General features: G+C 34.2%; 1 protein-coding gene across 10 annotated transcripts in view; it reads left to right on the top strand.

The window, feature by feature from the left end:
• CADPS2 (calcium dependent secretion activator 2) overlaps nucleotides 1–13,085 on the top strand; it is a 307,032-nt gene that overhangs the window by 236,918 nt on the left and 57,029 nt on the right. For all 10 annotated transcript variants that reach the window (XM_071803366.1, XM_065836490.2, XM_065836480.2 and 7 more), the window contains 2 exons: nucleotides 3,244–3,347; nucleotides 6,961–7,117. In XM_071803366.1, coding sequence (XP_071659467.1) covers nucleotides 3,244–3,347; nucleotides 6,961–7,117 — 261 coding nt within the window. The remainder of the gene's footprint in view (nucleotides 1–3,243; nucleotides 3,348–6,960; nucleotides 7,118–13,085) is intronic.

The raw sequence follows: 13,085 nt of genomic DNA, 5'->3' as shown, positions 1-13,085 counted from the left end.
ACAGAGAAAAAAGACTAGCTGATGTGGTAGCTTACAGATGGAAAAGGAAACTTTAGACAAAACTTAGGTGAAATGTAAGGAAGCATATACCATCCAAATGAAATTCATTGAAGTGATTTATTCTGTGAATAAGTGAACAACAACAAAATTAGAGAGAATTGTCAAGGGATGCAGAGTGAGCACAATTCTCTGCCACCTTTTCTTATCAATAAATCTTCTAGGAAAATAATGATTTTCAATATATTATTGAAAGCTGTTTGAAGCATCAAGAGTAGCAAGTAGTAAATCATTTTGGAATAACCTAGTAAACAGTGAATACCATGTGGAATTTAATGCAAAGCTGAAACAGGAATTCATTGAGTCTTATCTGTCCCACATTTTTAGTTGTTTTTAGCCACTCCTGCCATAAAAAGTCATTCAGAAACTTGTGATACTCACCTCAAAGGGACACTTACAGTTTTCATCATCCTTTTCCTCCTGAACACACTAATCCTATTGAAAAAACTATTCCTAAATGTTAGTCCCATAATGACTGAAATTCTTGCAATTTCTGGCTTAAATAATTTATGATGACTGAATTATTTTTATGCCAACGTCATCCCTGTGTAGGAGCACTTCTGATCCCCTCTTTTGTCCTTCATTTTATTAGGCTTATTATGCCTTTCAGGCAAACAAACAAGCAACCAACCACACAAACAAGACCAGACTCTTCATTCAGTGCCATTTCTGATACAAATTCATCACTTCAGCACAGAGAACCAGAACTGCATTTCCTCAGTGCATTCCTCAATGGAATTGAAACTTCTTTGAGACCATGTTTATCTTCATCATGATCTTGTCACACTGGTGATTCAGGATAATCTCACAGCTAATCTGGGGTCTTTCTCCTGCTCTCCCTGCTGATAATGATGTCTGTTAAATAGCCAGTTTTAGGCTCTCTTGAGCTTATTCCAGCTATGAAATAAGTGAACTTAGCCCAATGAAAAAACACATCATCATATTCAATGTAATTATTTTTCAATATAATTATTAGGATTACTTTATTAGTAATTTAGAGGAGCCCTTCTAAGGTAAAATTTTTGAATAGTGTACAGCTTCTTTAGTTTCATTATAAATTAATGCAATTATGAATAAAATTATTTTGTTTACTTGATTAGTGGTAAAGTCTATGAAGACTAGACCGATTTGTAATAAAATGATTTTTTTATGCTGAAATCAGATGTGCTAGTCATACTCTGTATTAATTTCACTGGTTTATTCCTAAGACTCATTAACATCAGTGATACTGAGAGTGATGTATCAGCTGTATGAATAGTATTTGCTATATGATCATGGAGGGGAAGACACTGACCACTAAAGGAAACAGTAGTTTTTCCAGGATAAGCATAAAAAACACTGTTTAAGTCTGAGTCCGATAGTAGTCTTTCTACTGTAACCTAAATAATAGGGGCTAGACCAATCCTTTCTGATCTCACTCAGCATAATACATTAATTTGGCTGTGGTTATATTCATGTAATTGTTCTACAGTATCATATCTGCAAATTCAGTACAGTATAAATGACCATGATCTTGACATTGTGAATGTAGTTCTGTGCACTGATGTACTTGGTCCATGCTAATACAACAACTCTTTCTTGAGTTAGATTGTGGTCTTGGAAATCATATTATTTGAATATGTCTGCTCATGTGGTCTATTTTAATGAGCTTTGAAAAATTGTTTGTAGTTGCCTCAGTAACTAATTTGCCTGCTTTGTTTTTTGCATGAAGATAATGTGGTTTTGTAGTCAACTTTAAGTAGATGTTTGCTGGAGGTTCTAATCCAATGTTTCTTCAAAAATTGCATTAAAGCTATATGTTTCATTAAGGTACTATGCATCAGTGTGTTAGTGCTGAAGAACCAGACAAGATCACCTCCCTTTAATATGTCTGAAAAGTTATTTTGACTTGCCAGAAATGTTAAGTGTGAAAAATGTTTAGTGCATGCAGTTTGATATTCTTACTGATACCAAGGAGATTATGTAAGTTTTTAAATTACTCTACGAATGTTCTATGTAATGTTGAATGCATGAAGTGGTAAATAAATGTCAGCAGAATTTTCTGCAAATGGAGATATGTATTCATGTGATCCATGAATATACACAGAAAAGGAGAAAATAGGATTCCTGAGACCCTTGCTCATCATGTGTTACCAGCTCCATAAGTCGTCTGCAACCCTGGTTAATGTGACCATACTTTATATATGACTATAGCATACAACATCATTTCCGTCCCATGGTTTATGCTTAGGGACAAGAGCTTCGTTAGGTAAACAAGCTCAGATAGCTAATACTGAAGCTATTCATAATGATACAAATTAAGTAGTTGGACAAATTACCTGGTTAAACTATGACTGTGAAAAAATCAGTTGTTCTCTTCACTCATCTTACATGACTCTTCCCAGGATCTACTCCCATGATTTTTTTTTACTGAAAATTAAACTGTTCATGTGTTTTACCTTTGTTGTTCACTTCCTTTTTAAAGTCTCCTCTGTAGAATGAGTGATCTTCATGTCATTTGTAACTTCCGCGTTTGACCTTGTTTTCTTTTATGTGGAGTTCTTAGTAAACTTGTGTCAATTCTCTTATAAGATCTTTTCACAATCGTACTGAAAAGAGTGCAAATTCCCTTTTATTGCTGAACAGCAAGTAGAAAAACAGTTATTTGAATAATCAGTTATTAGAAAGTAGTTATTTGAAAAATTATTGTGTTTTGTACGTCTCTTATTTTTAAATCTGTCTGAAATCTAGTGTCTTATTTGGATAAAATGTTTGGAATTCTCGACTGCTGCTGGTGACAGTAATGAGTCATCTAGCAAGAACAGTATTGCACTGACAGTACAATAACAAAAAGGGTCTCTAGTGTCTGCTGTGTTTGTATATCTGACCTTGAAGACAGTGAGAACGTGCTTGTTGCAGAAGTTGAGCATCTAATACATTGATGCATCTGTTAGTTCTTGCATATTAGATCAGATAATGTTTATAATGATCAGTGATTCTTTTGTGAATTAAATATTTTCTCTTTCCAGTGATCTCGACATTCAGCTGCATTTGCTTGTCCTGATTGTTCTTAGCAGGAGAAATTGCTTATACTTCAGAAAATTCTGACATTGCACCATTCCCATTCCTTTCTGACATGGTTTTCTCTTAGTATTATATCTTATTTGTAACTAAAGCAATTTTGGTTTACATTTTATATTCAAATAGAGACCATGAACCAAGCAACACCTGCTAGAAAACTGGAAGAGGTTCTTCACCTTGCAGAACTCTGTATTGAAGTATTGCAGCAAAATGAAGAACATCATTCAGAGGTGAGGCCGTAGCTGCATCTGCTGTAAAGAATGGTTTGTTCCTAGATTTTTTCTCCCCCGATGTGAAGCAATTCTGTCAAGAAACATTTTAGCTTTACTTTCTGACATATGTTTAAGGCAGTTCACATTTACAGAAGAGTAAGAGACTTGAAGCTTATGAAAAGTGAAGTGAAATAAAACTCTACTTGAATTCGCTTGAATGAACTTTAGGTTTAGAAATGAAAATTAAAAAGCATAAAATAGAGAAAACGTATTTGTGCTGGAGGTGGTGAAATGGTATGGAAAACATTTCTAGCCTTATACAGTTGTTCCTGCCAACTTTTCACCTCTTATTCAAAATACAAAGAAAACATAACTGAATGTTAGTTTTCATCATACTGTATAGATCTTGGTTTTAATGTAAAAATAATGATGCATATAATAATCACATTCACACTGCTCTTCTGGTGGTTGGAAAATTACTGCTTTTAAACTTGCACTTTTTAAAATGGCATTATCAGTTAGAAGAAATAATACAGAAAAATTTCACATTTCTTACTCTCAAGTCTTTTGCTTCATAATATGGAAACCATAATATTTAGAATATTTAGAATTATAGCACCTTTTATATCAAGGAATTACAAAAATAAACTTGACCAGGTACACACAATTGTATATATTATTAACATTCAATTAATAAATACAGTTTTCTAAGGTTCAGGAAATTGTTTTTAAAATGTTCTCAAAAAACTCAATAAATATTTTTGGGGAAAATATGCAAAGGGATAAACATTATTCCGTCTATATAGTTATAAATATGATCATTCAAAACATCTGGTTTTATATCACACTATGGAATCTAGTTTCTAGCTTACATCTGTCATGTGTGAACTTGTTATAGATGTTTTATCTTATACTGAAGAAACAGCTGTTTCGATGATTTGAAATTAATTCCCTGGAGGTCCTGTTCTACACTACGGTTGCCACTGTGTTAGTCTGCAATGATGACTTAAAAAAATGTATATATTTTTGTCTTTGTCTTTTGAGGACCTGTACTACTGTAAGAATATTAGACTTCTGTAGAAAAGAACACAGATGAAACAGATCAGATGATACATACATGATTAAACATCTCTGTTCTAAGATTACTTTCTGTACTAGTTATTTGCAGTCGGAGATGTGGTATTTTTCAGAATGGTAAATATATTGCATGTGTCTTGAGAAAAATGCATTCAGCAGAAGTTTTCAGTCTAATCTGGGAAAACTTGAAAACAATAAAGATAATTTTTAGATTTTTTTCCCTTTCTTTCAGTCATGTAATAAAGGTTCAATATTAGTGAAATTTGTAGAACATGCAGAATTTCAGTATTAAAATATATCTGAGAACAAGATCATGATATTATACATTCCTATGGTGACTTCACATCATAATGTTAAGTAAATGTTCAGTGTTTGATGATACAGATGGCAAAAAGGATCAGTAATGTCTAAAATAGGATATAACATTTTTTAATACTAGTTTGTTTTGTTTTGTTTTTAATTCATAACACTTCCAAATTTCTGGGATTCCCAAAGGGAAGAGAGGTATGTGATTCCAGATGAACTAATCATTATTTTTCATCATTTGTAGTATGGAGCTGTGCACTGAATGTGTAGCATAAATTGTTTTGATGATTTCTGGTGTTATATTGCCACATTTGTGTGTCTTTCTGGAATGTGAGAACTTCGCTCTTCCTTTAATCTGGTCAATGTTTTTGTTCTCTTAGAATGTGTATCACCAATTGTTAATTGCCTTTAGCTTGTTTTCCTATTACCCATAATGACTGAATAACTATCTTAGCTATAGTATTTTTTTTTCTATTCTTGTTCCTTGTTGTCTAAGCAATGTTGGATAGTTCCATAAAGGGTCAGAAGAAATTTTGGCTGGGTTCAAAGTGTCATTTGCAATGACGAAGAAGGTGAAAAGAAAACGTACTGGTTTACTGCTTTTGGTTTTGCTTTGTTTGTTTTGAGGTTCTGGCAATATGTTCTGGAAAGAGTTTTGCTTACCTAAAAGAGGCGCCTGCCAATGCCTGTATACATTTATGTTCTTCTTTATTTCTTTGCATTTGACTATTTTCTAGGGTAAGGAGGGTTTTCTTTAATGAGTTCCCATTTACACATGATTTACTAATGACAAACTTCTTCCTTCCAGTTTGAGGAAAAATACTCAGTTTCAAACTCTTGCCAAAACTTTTGAAGTCCTGTCTGTCCTTTTCACTCTGATGTCAAGCAGCATCCTTCAGTCCTGACACTGCAACACACAAAGTACTTTTCAGTAATAGCAGAGCATGTGCAGCATTTCTTTAAAACCTCTTACCAATTCGTCTTTTCTCCATTTACCCCATGTCAAAAAGAATTACAGGCAGCCATCAGAAAGTCCAGGATGCAAAAAATATTTGTAGAACACTTTTCAGGATTCGTCTTTTATTTGATGCCTTTGAGGTGTGAGTACGTACTTCTACATTACCTGGGACACATGCTTCAGAAATACAAGTGAGGATTTCTGTGATGTTATTTGAAATTATGAGAACTCAGCACTTGTATAGACCAAGCTACATATGTCCCATGTTGGTAAATCAAAAATATTCAAAATGAGATATTCACAATGAGGGCCATAAGTTTGAAAGTAAAGACATTTTCTTGTCTGTTATGTGTAGGTATTTCTCACCGTCAGATATTTTTGTTAAGTCTGAATAAAACCCTCTCAGCTGTGTGTGATATTCATCCTATTTCTTAAACTCACTTCATCTTTAACTCCAGGATCATACAGCTCCCTCTGATCCAATAATCAGCTTCAATACTGACCTTCCAAAGCTTAGATTTAAGTGTCAGTAAAAAGGTACAAGAGTTAAAATGTAAAGCAGTCTTCACTGTGGTGCTGGCTTTGCTTGCTGACATAAAATTTTTCACAGATTTTTTCTCATCTTTTAAACTAAGTTACCTAAGAGCTTTTTTACCAAACAAAACCATGTATTCCAACATGTTGTTACGTTACTGAAAATTAATGTAGACATTAGTGAATTTCTTAAGATGTATTTATAGGATTTGTGGAAGGAAAATTGGATGCCTTCCTCAGGAGAAACTGACATATTTAAGGCAAAAATAGGAATTGAGAAGTGCTCTGTATCCATTAAAAAAACACCCTTAGAGTTCAAGGAATGAAATTTCACATTAAAACCATCCCTCTTGATTAACAAATGAGTGGAAAATGTATTCACAAGAATTTATTTGAAAAATAAATTAATCTGACTACTTATTGCCTTAGAATTGAATGAAATCAAAAGAAGCATATACAGTAATTTTTCAATTCTCTAGCAAAAAGAGTTGCAAGGATTTATACTCCTTTTTTGACTTTTTGTGTTACATTTTTGTTCTGATTATATCATCTTTCCCAGCATAGTCAGTTTGATATCTTATATTTTTGATGTGAGGTTTTATAAAATATTTTCACATTTTTCACTTGACCTGCTTATCCTCCCCAAATGTGATGGGAACATGAAGTAACATATCCAAGTATATTTTGCCATAGATAACAACACTTCTCTTTGCTTTATGACTCGTGTTTAGTAATTCTATTTTGTCATGCTTGCAGGCGTTTGCTTGGTGGCCAGAATTATTGGCTGAGCATGCAGAGAAGTTTTTATCTCTGTATTCTGTGGATATGGACTCAGCACTGGAGGCGCAGCCGCAGGACTCCTGGGACAGCTTCCCACTTTTCCAGCTGTTGAATAACGCTCTCAGAAATGACAGTAAGTTCTTAAGTTTTCTACTTTTTATATGCATAAGATTTTTTCAATGTGTTCACACCTTAGGAATGTGTTCCTGAATAATATAATTCTCAAAATAAAAGTGACAGCGCATGTGCCCCATTTCTTGGAAGTGGAGCCGTTTCTTTCTCTGAGCACCACTTCAGTCTTAATTCTGGCAATTCCTTAACCATTCAGTATTCACAAGTTGTTCAGTGTTAAATCAGTTGTGTACAAGCAGCATAAGATTTATTTGATATTTCATATTTCATATTTAATCTATACTGCTTGAATAAATTTCCTTCTAAGCCTTCATGTAAACTACTTTCAAACTAGTTATGTCTGTAAAGCTATCGTAGGCTTAGCATCAATGGAGTAACACACAACAAATCGGTGTTATTTTCACTTGGTACATTGTTGGAGACCAGAATTTGAGATGGCTGTATTATCTTGCCTTTGAAGAGAGATGTTGGTTTTTTTTAATAATAGATAAGTGATGTTCTGGGCATGTTTTGGTTGAAAGCGATTTTAATAATGGAATTAAAGAAATAACCAATGAAACAAACAAACAAAAATGAATAGATGTTAATTTAAAAATATTGAATTGCACCTAACATTTTAAGGCATCATAAAGAAAAAATAATATGTTTGTGCCATGTGTTGTATGTTTACTCTTATTCTGTTTTTAGAAAATTAGAAAATTATCTACTTTTTTTTTTAATTGTTTTTGAGATCCAAATGCAATTTTTATTGGATGATTTAAGTTATTCCAAAATTTGGAGGTTTTTTTATAAATACAAGACAAGATTTTTAAGTCTCCTTGTAAAATTTATTTTATTTCTGTGGAAGTTCAATAACTCTTAAGAATTTTAGCTCCGTGTATGGAAACTGCTTGACTGAAAGGATGGAAAATAGTATTCAACAGCTTTTCTTCAAGGTCACACATATTGCAACCTGTATTATTTATCATTGTATAATTGTTAACGTTAACTGCCAAGTGTTTATTGAAATATATAGGTCATCTCAGTATAATACGTGTTGGCCACAACTCCATATCATGAAATGGAGCAACCAGCAAGTGTTCAATTAACTGCGACATGGTGGATGATGAGCTTCATGGCAGAAAAAGGGCGAATGGACAGGCCTGCTAAACTAAAGCTGAATCTTAAACAGGATTGTTGAAAGTCACTGTTATTGCACCACGTGAGATGTAGTCTAGGATAGAGTGGAAGAACATGAACATCCAGTCTTAGAGATCTGTTTTCATTAATTACGTTTCCATACCCTGACATTTCACAATACATGAAGTACTGTATTCCTGATAATTTCTTTTTTCACATGTTATCCTAGTGAAAGAAAATGTATCTGTTAATGTTTCCCGTAGTTTGTTTTAGAGATATACATGAATGTTGTGTCTGGATCTTTTGTTGGACAAACTGCAACTACAGAAACATATAAAAATTGCCATGATTGTGGTAATTTAATCTCAATTTAGAAGGCTGCTAAGAAGGGTGTAGGAAATGTTTGATCTTGGTGCAGACCTCATAAGAGTTAAACTCCCGCAAGGTGGATTCTGCGCTACATTAAGTGCATGTCTGATCATCTAAAATCCAGATTAAAAAGTCTGAAGCCTATATTCAGGTGTCTTTCTTACCCTCTTACATTTTCAGTTTAGGAAGCACATCTCTAGTGGTGTTGTGTACACTTAAAACAATTATTTGCTTTCTGAAAGCTGTGGAGGTATTTTACAGTAGTCTTACAAGAAGGATTTGTGGCAACAGTTTTAACTACATTACTGTGTCATTTATCTTCCTTTACACTTTGGTTCCAACCTGGAAGAAGTGATAGAAACAAAGAAGGGTTGTCCTCAGGTGCAAAAGGTTGCTGGTAGGCTACTGATTTTTCTTTCATTAAAAGATCAAATGGATAATAACACTAAGTGATTAAAACAACATTAGGAAAGACATTGTATGAAAACTTTCATGTCAAAGCAATTATTGGAAGAATTGTAAAACCTTAACTGAAAGATACAAAACGACTGCTGTATGAAATCTCACACCTGTATACCAATTTCAGTAATTCCCTAATGGTAATAGATACAGTAACTGACAGTTTCTGGCAAGTGAAAGCCATCTGGAAAATTATATGCTTTTTTTCCCCAGAACTATTGGAAAGCAACTGTGGAAATTAGTCACCTTTTAATCGGTGGGTATTTTAGCAAGTAGCAAGTGACCATTCTACCAAGAACTGATTCCCAAGTGGAACATACCTCAGGGCTTATTCTTTAATTAGCAGGCTTTTCACCTTGCAAGTGCATTAAAGCCATTAGAAACTGCTCCCCATGCTTATACAATCAACTTTACAGCCTTCCAAAATGAAATAAATGATTCTGGTTTTACCCTAAGTGAAAAGCTTTCCTGAAAACTATCACCTTCATAAAGATAGATTTAGAAAAAAAATATCTAAAAAGTGAAAAACTGGAATGTGGTCTCATGAGGATAAAAAGGCTAGTGTTAATAATTAACAAGGAGGGTGAAGTGGAGTAAATTAGCCATAATAGAGCCCACAGTGACTGGCAAAGTCACCTCTCATTATCAAAAAACTCATTAGGAAATGAAGAAGTGGAAATCCCACTGGGTTATTCTCACTCTCCAGCTATATCAGAGATTACTTTTCAGATTTCTTTCAAATGAAGAACTGTTAGGTCACCATATTGCATATTAGGTTAATCTTCAGTAAAATTTGGAGGACTGACACCTGCGTGTTATTCTATCTCAAGAGCTTTAAATGAGCTCTAAATCTTCAATGCAGGAGTCAGTTTTCATGTAAACCTGACATGAGGAAACTCCTCACAATAAAGAAACAATCTAACATTTAGAGCATTAAAGAAAACTTTCATGTAAGACTGTTTTTATGACTATGTCACTAAAATATAATGTTAGAAAGACTGCGAGATAATGAAAATGCATAGTCTTTGCTATTCAAATACTGTCAAATGTGTTATTTTACGTAGTATACAAAACATTGTACAAGATTCAAGACATATACTTCAAAGCCAATATTAATTTAACAATGAGGAAAAAGTGCATTTTCCAATACAGCATATAACTTTTCATGAAGTGAAAGGGGGGAGGAAAGGGGAGTCCTGACTGAAGCTTCACATTTCTAGTATGAAGGACTCCGTTTTGAATCACTTTAAGCTTCTTCATTTTTTTCTGACTTTATTCCACAGCAATTAAGGGTTCATCAGTGAGTTCATCACTGATTGCTTTCTTGTTAAGTCTAACTGAAGAACTACTTAAAACAATGAATGGAGAAGTATAATCTTCCTATAGAGCAGGAATATATTCCTAATATAAAATATTTCAGCTTTTCTGACAAGAGCTAACAAATAACAAAAAGTGATTTAAAAAATGACATTTACTGTGGAAATGAGTAATAGATTGTAGATAAATTTGTTGTGATTTTTCAAAATGTAAAGGTTTGGAAAAAAAATATTGTGGCTGCTTTTATAGTATACATTTTAATGATCTCCAGAGTTTCTAGTGTTCATACACAATTATGCCTGACTGTGTAAAGCTTTGCGGATTATACAGCAATAACAATACCAAATATCTCTCTTTGACAGAGAAAATATTTTTTCCAGAATTGCATACTCATAGAGGGAAGCAGGACATGGTCGTTCCAGGATCGTGTCTGGTTTTCTGTAATAACCATGTTACTTCTTGTCCGCAGAGCTTATACATTCTGTTATGAAGGGGTCTGCTCAAGAGGGCAATTTACTTTCTGTAGTTGTTTAATTATTTAGATTAATCAGGTGATGAGTGCCTCAAGACAGACATTTATTAATTTCTCATTTCTTAAGATAGTGTCAGAGATATCTTTTAGTGGCATATGCCTAGTTACATGAAGTGTTTGTTTATATATTTAGCTTATTTTAGAGATTTTCAATTGTATATTCAATATTCTGCTCCTTTCGTTGCCAAGTTTTCTTTCCAAGTATCATGTACTGACACTATGTACTGTGCTGTTGCTCAGCATTATTGTATTACTACAGTGGCACAAATCAGTCAAAACTAGAAGTGTCACAAAGTTAACTCATAATCTTTTTTTTTCCATCAAGTATTATTTAGTGAAATGTCTGTGTACCTGCTATAACTGAGCCAGGGCTCACCTGTAGACAGTCTGATGAAGCTGATTTAAAACAACTCTGGCTATTGATTTCAAACAGGAATTCTCTGATATGTTTTTTCCACTATTGCTGTTGCTGGTAGCAGAGTCTCAACCGCCACCAAAGGCAATATCACCTTCCTGTGTTGTCACAGCCTGTCTACCATTTTTGGAATAGAATTTATACATAACACTATAGCCTCTATCTCTTAAACTGCAGGGTGGAAATTAGGTAGAAAACAAATTGGATTTAAGGTAATCAGGGCAGACATCATACCCACACTGTTACCTCTCATCAAACATCCTCATTAATTGTAGTAGTAATCTGTTCTTAGATCAGGGACTCAGGACTTTTGTTCAGTCCTGTTAAGAGTTACTTTGAAATCATAACCTGCTTTCAGATTAGAGCTACATGTTTTGGTTAGTCATATGGAGGGCTAACTCAAGTTGCGTTATTGCTCACCAGAATATCCAATAACTTTTTGACTGAATTTGAGGTTTTAAACACAAGCAAATTGTGCAATAAGCTGTTCACATCACTATGTCTTGTAAAGATGAAACAAATTTTCAGCTTGCTTCCACATAGTACATCTCCAAAAATCACTTTAATGTATGTCTCTTATGTAAAAATATGCAAAAATTTGTATATAAGCTGGGACACTTGCAATTTTCACCAAAATTTAAGTACCTGATTAATAAATGCTCTATGGAGACAGAATGTAATATAAACAGGAAATTAGGGAAATATAAACTTTCTTTTTACAAGGTTTTGGCTGTTTTTCGACTGCAATGAATACAAAATGGAGCCTCAAGGAAATTTCCTTCTTGAAATTTACTAGTTTTATTTTGGATTTAAAAATATGCCAGAAAATCCAAGTGCTGCCTTCCTCAGAATCCTATGGAGAGCAGGATAATTATAGACTATTTGGCAAAGTGCTAATTTTATCAGAGGAGAAGACTCGTGTTAACCTGTGTCATTCTTCCTTTCCTTTGATTCTGCAGAAGCTTTTGGGAACAGTGTAGCACGCTGACTCCAGAGTAACTCCCAAGCTGTGCCTGTATAAGTAAAAGCAGAACAAGCCCCACAGCTGTTGTTGTACGCAGTCACAGTAGGTTGTTTTTCTACTGTTAGAGGAGAAACCTCATTTGAGTGCTGCATTATTAGACTGTACTTTTCACTTCTGGACTTTTCTTGCCAAATTTTAATATATTTCAGCTATCTAGTATGTAAAAACTGAATAAGTTTTCTCTTCAACTTCAATATTTCAAGAATTTTTCACTTGGGGATTTGGTTTTATTCCTCTAATCTATTTTCCATTAATATTGTCTATGCATTAATTTGCCCTGGCATAGGCTTTCATTTTGTTGTTGTATGTGTGAATATGAGATGTCTCATATGAAGAGAGTGTGGGGTGTCTGTATTGACAAGACAATGGAGAATTAAGCTACATAGCTTTGAAGACAAGTGGTAGTTGAGGGATTTGAAGTGTGGCATTTCCTCAAGGATCTCTTGTTTCCCATCTGCTTTGATGCACAGCTGGTACCTTTTGGCAAGATCAATTCTAATCATTGGGTAGAGTGCCATGAGTCTGCTGATGATACTCAGCTCTATCACTTACCCCTGTGCTCTGAGTTCTTTCCCTGCCCTGCAGTAATGCTTGACGGAGATCTCCAGATGGATAAATCAGAGCTGCCATGTCCTCAGCCCTGGGAAAACAGGATGCTCACCGATTTGTTGATCCGAGAGAGCTCTCTCGGGTGTGTGCTCCTGTACAGAGGGATGTCTGTGGAGGCACAGTCA

This window comes from Patagioenas fasciata, chromosome 1, assembly GCF_037038585.1.
Source record: "Patagioenas fasciata isolate bPatFas1 chromosome 1, bPatFas1.hap1, whole genome shotgun sequence".
NCBI classification, from domain to species: Eukaryota; Metazoa; Chordata; class Aves; order Columbiformes; family Columbidae; genus Patagioenas; species Patagioenas fasciata.
Note: the sequence above shows the minus strand (reverse complement) of the source record. Positions and strands in the feature narration are given on the sequence as shown.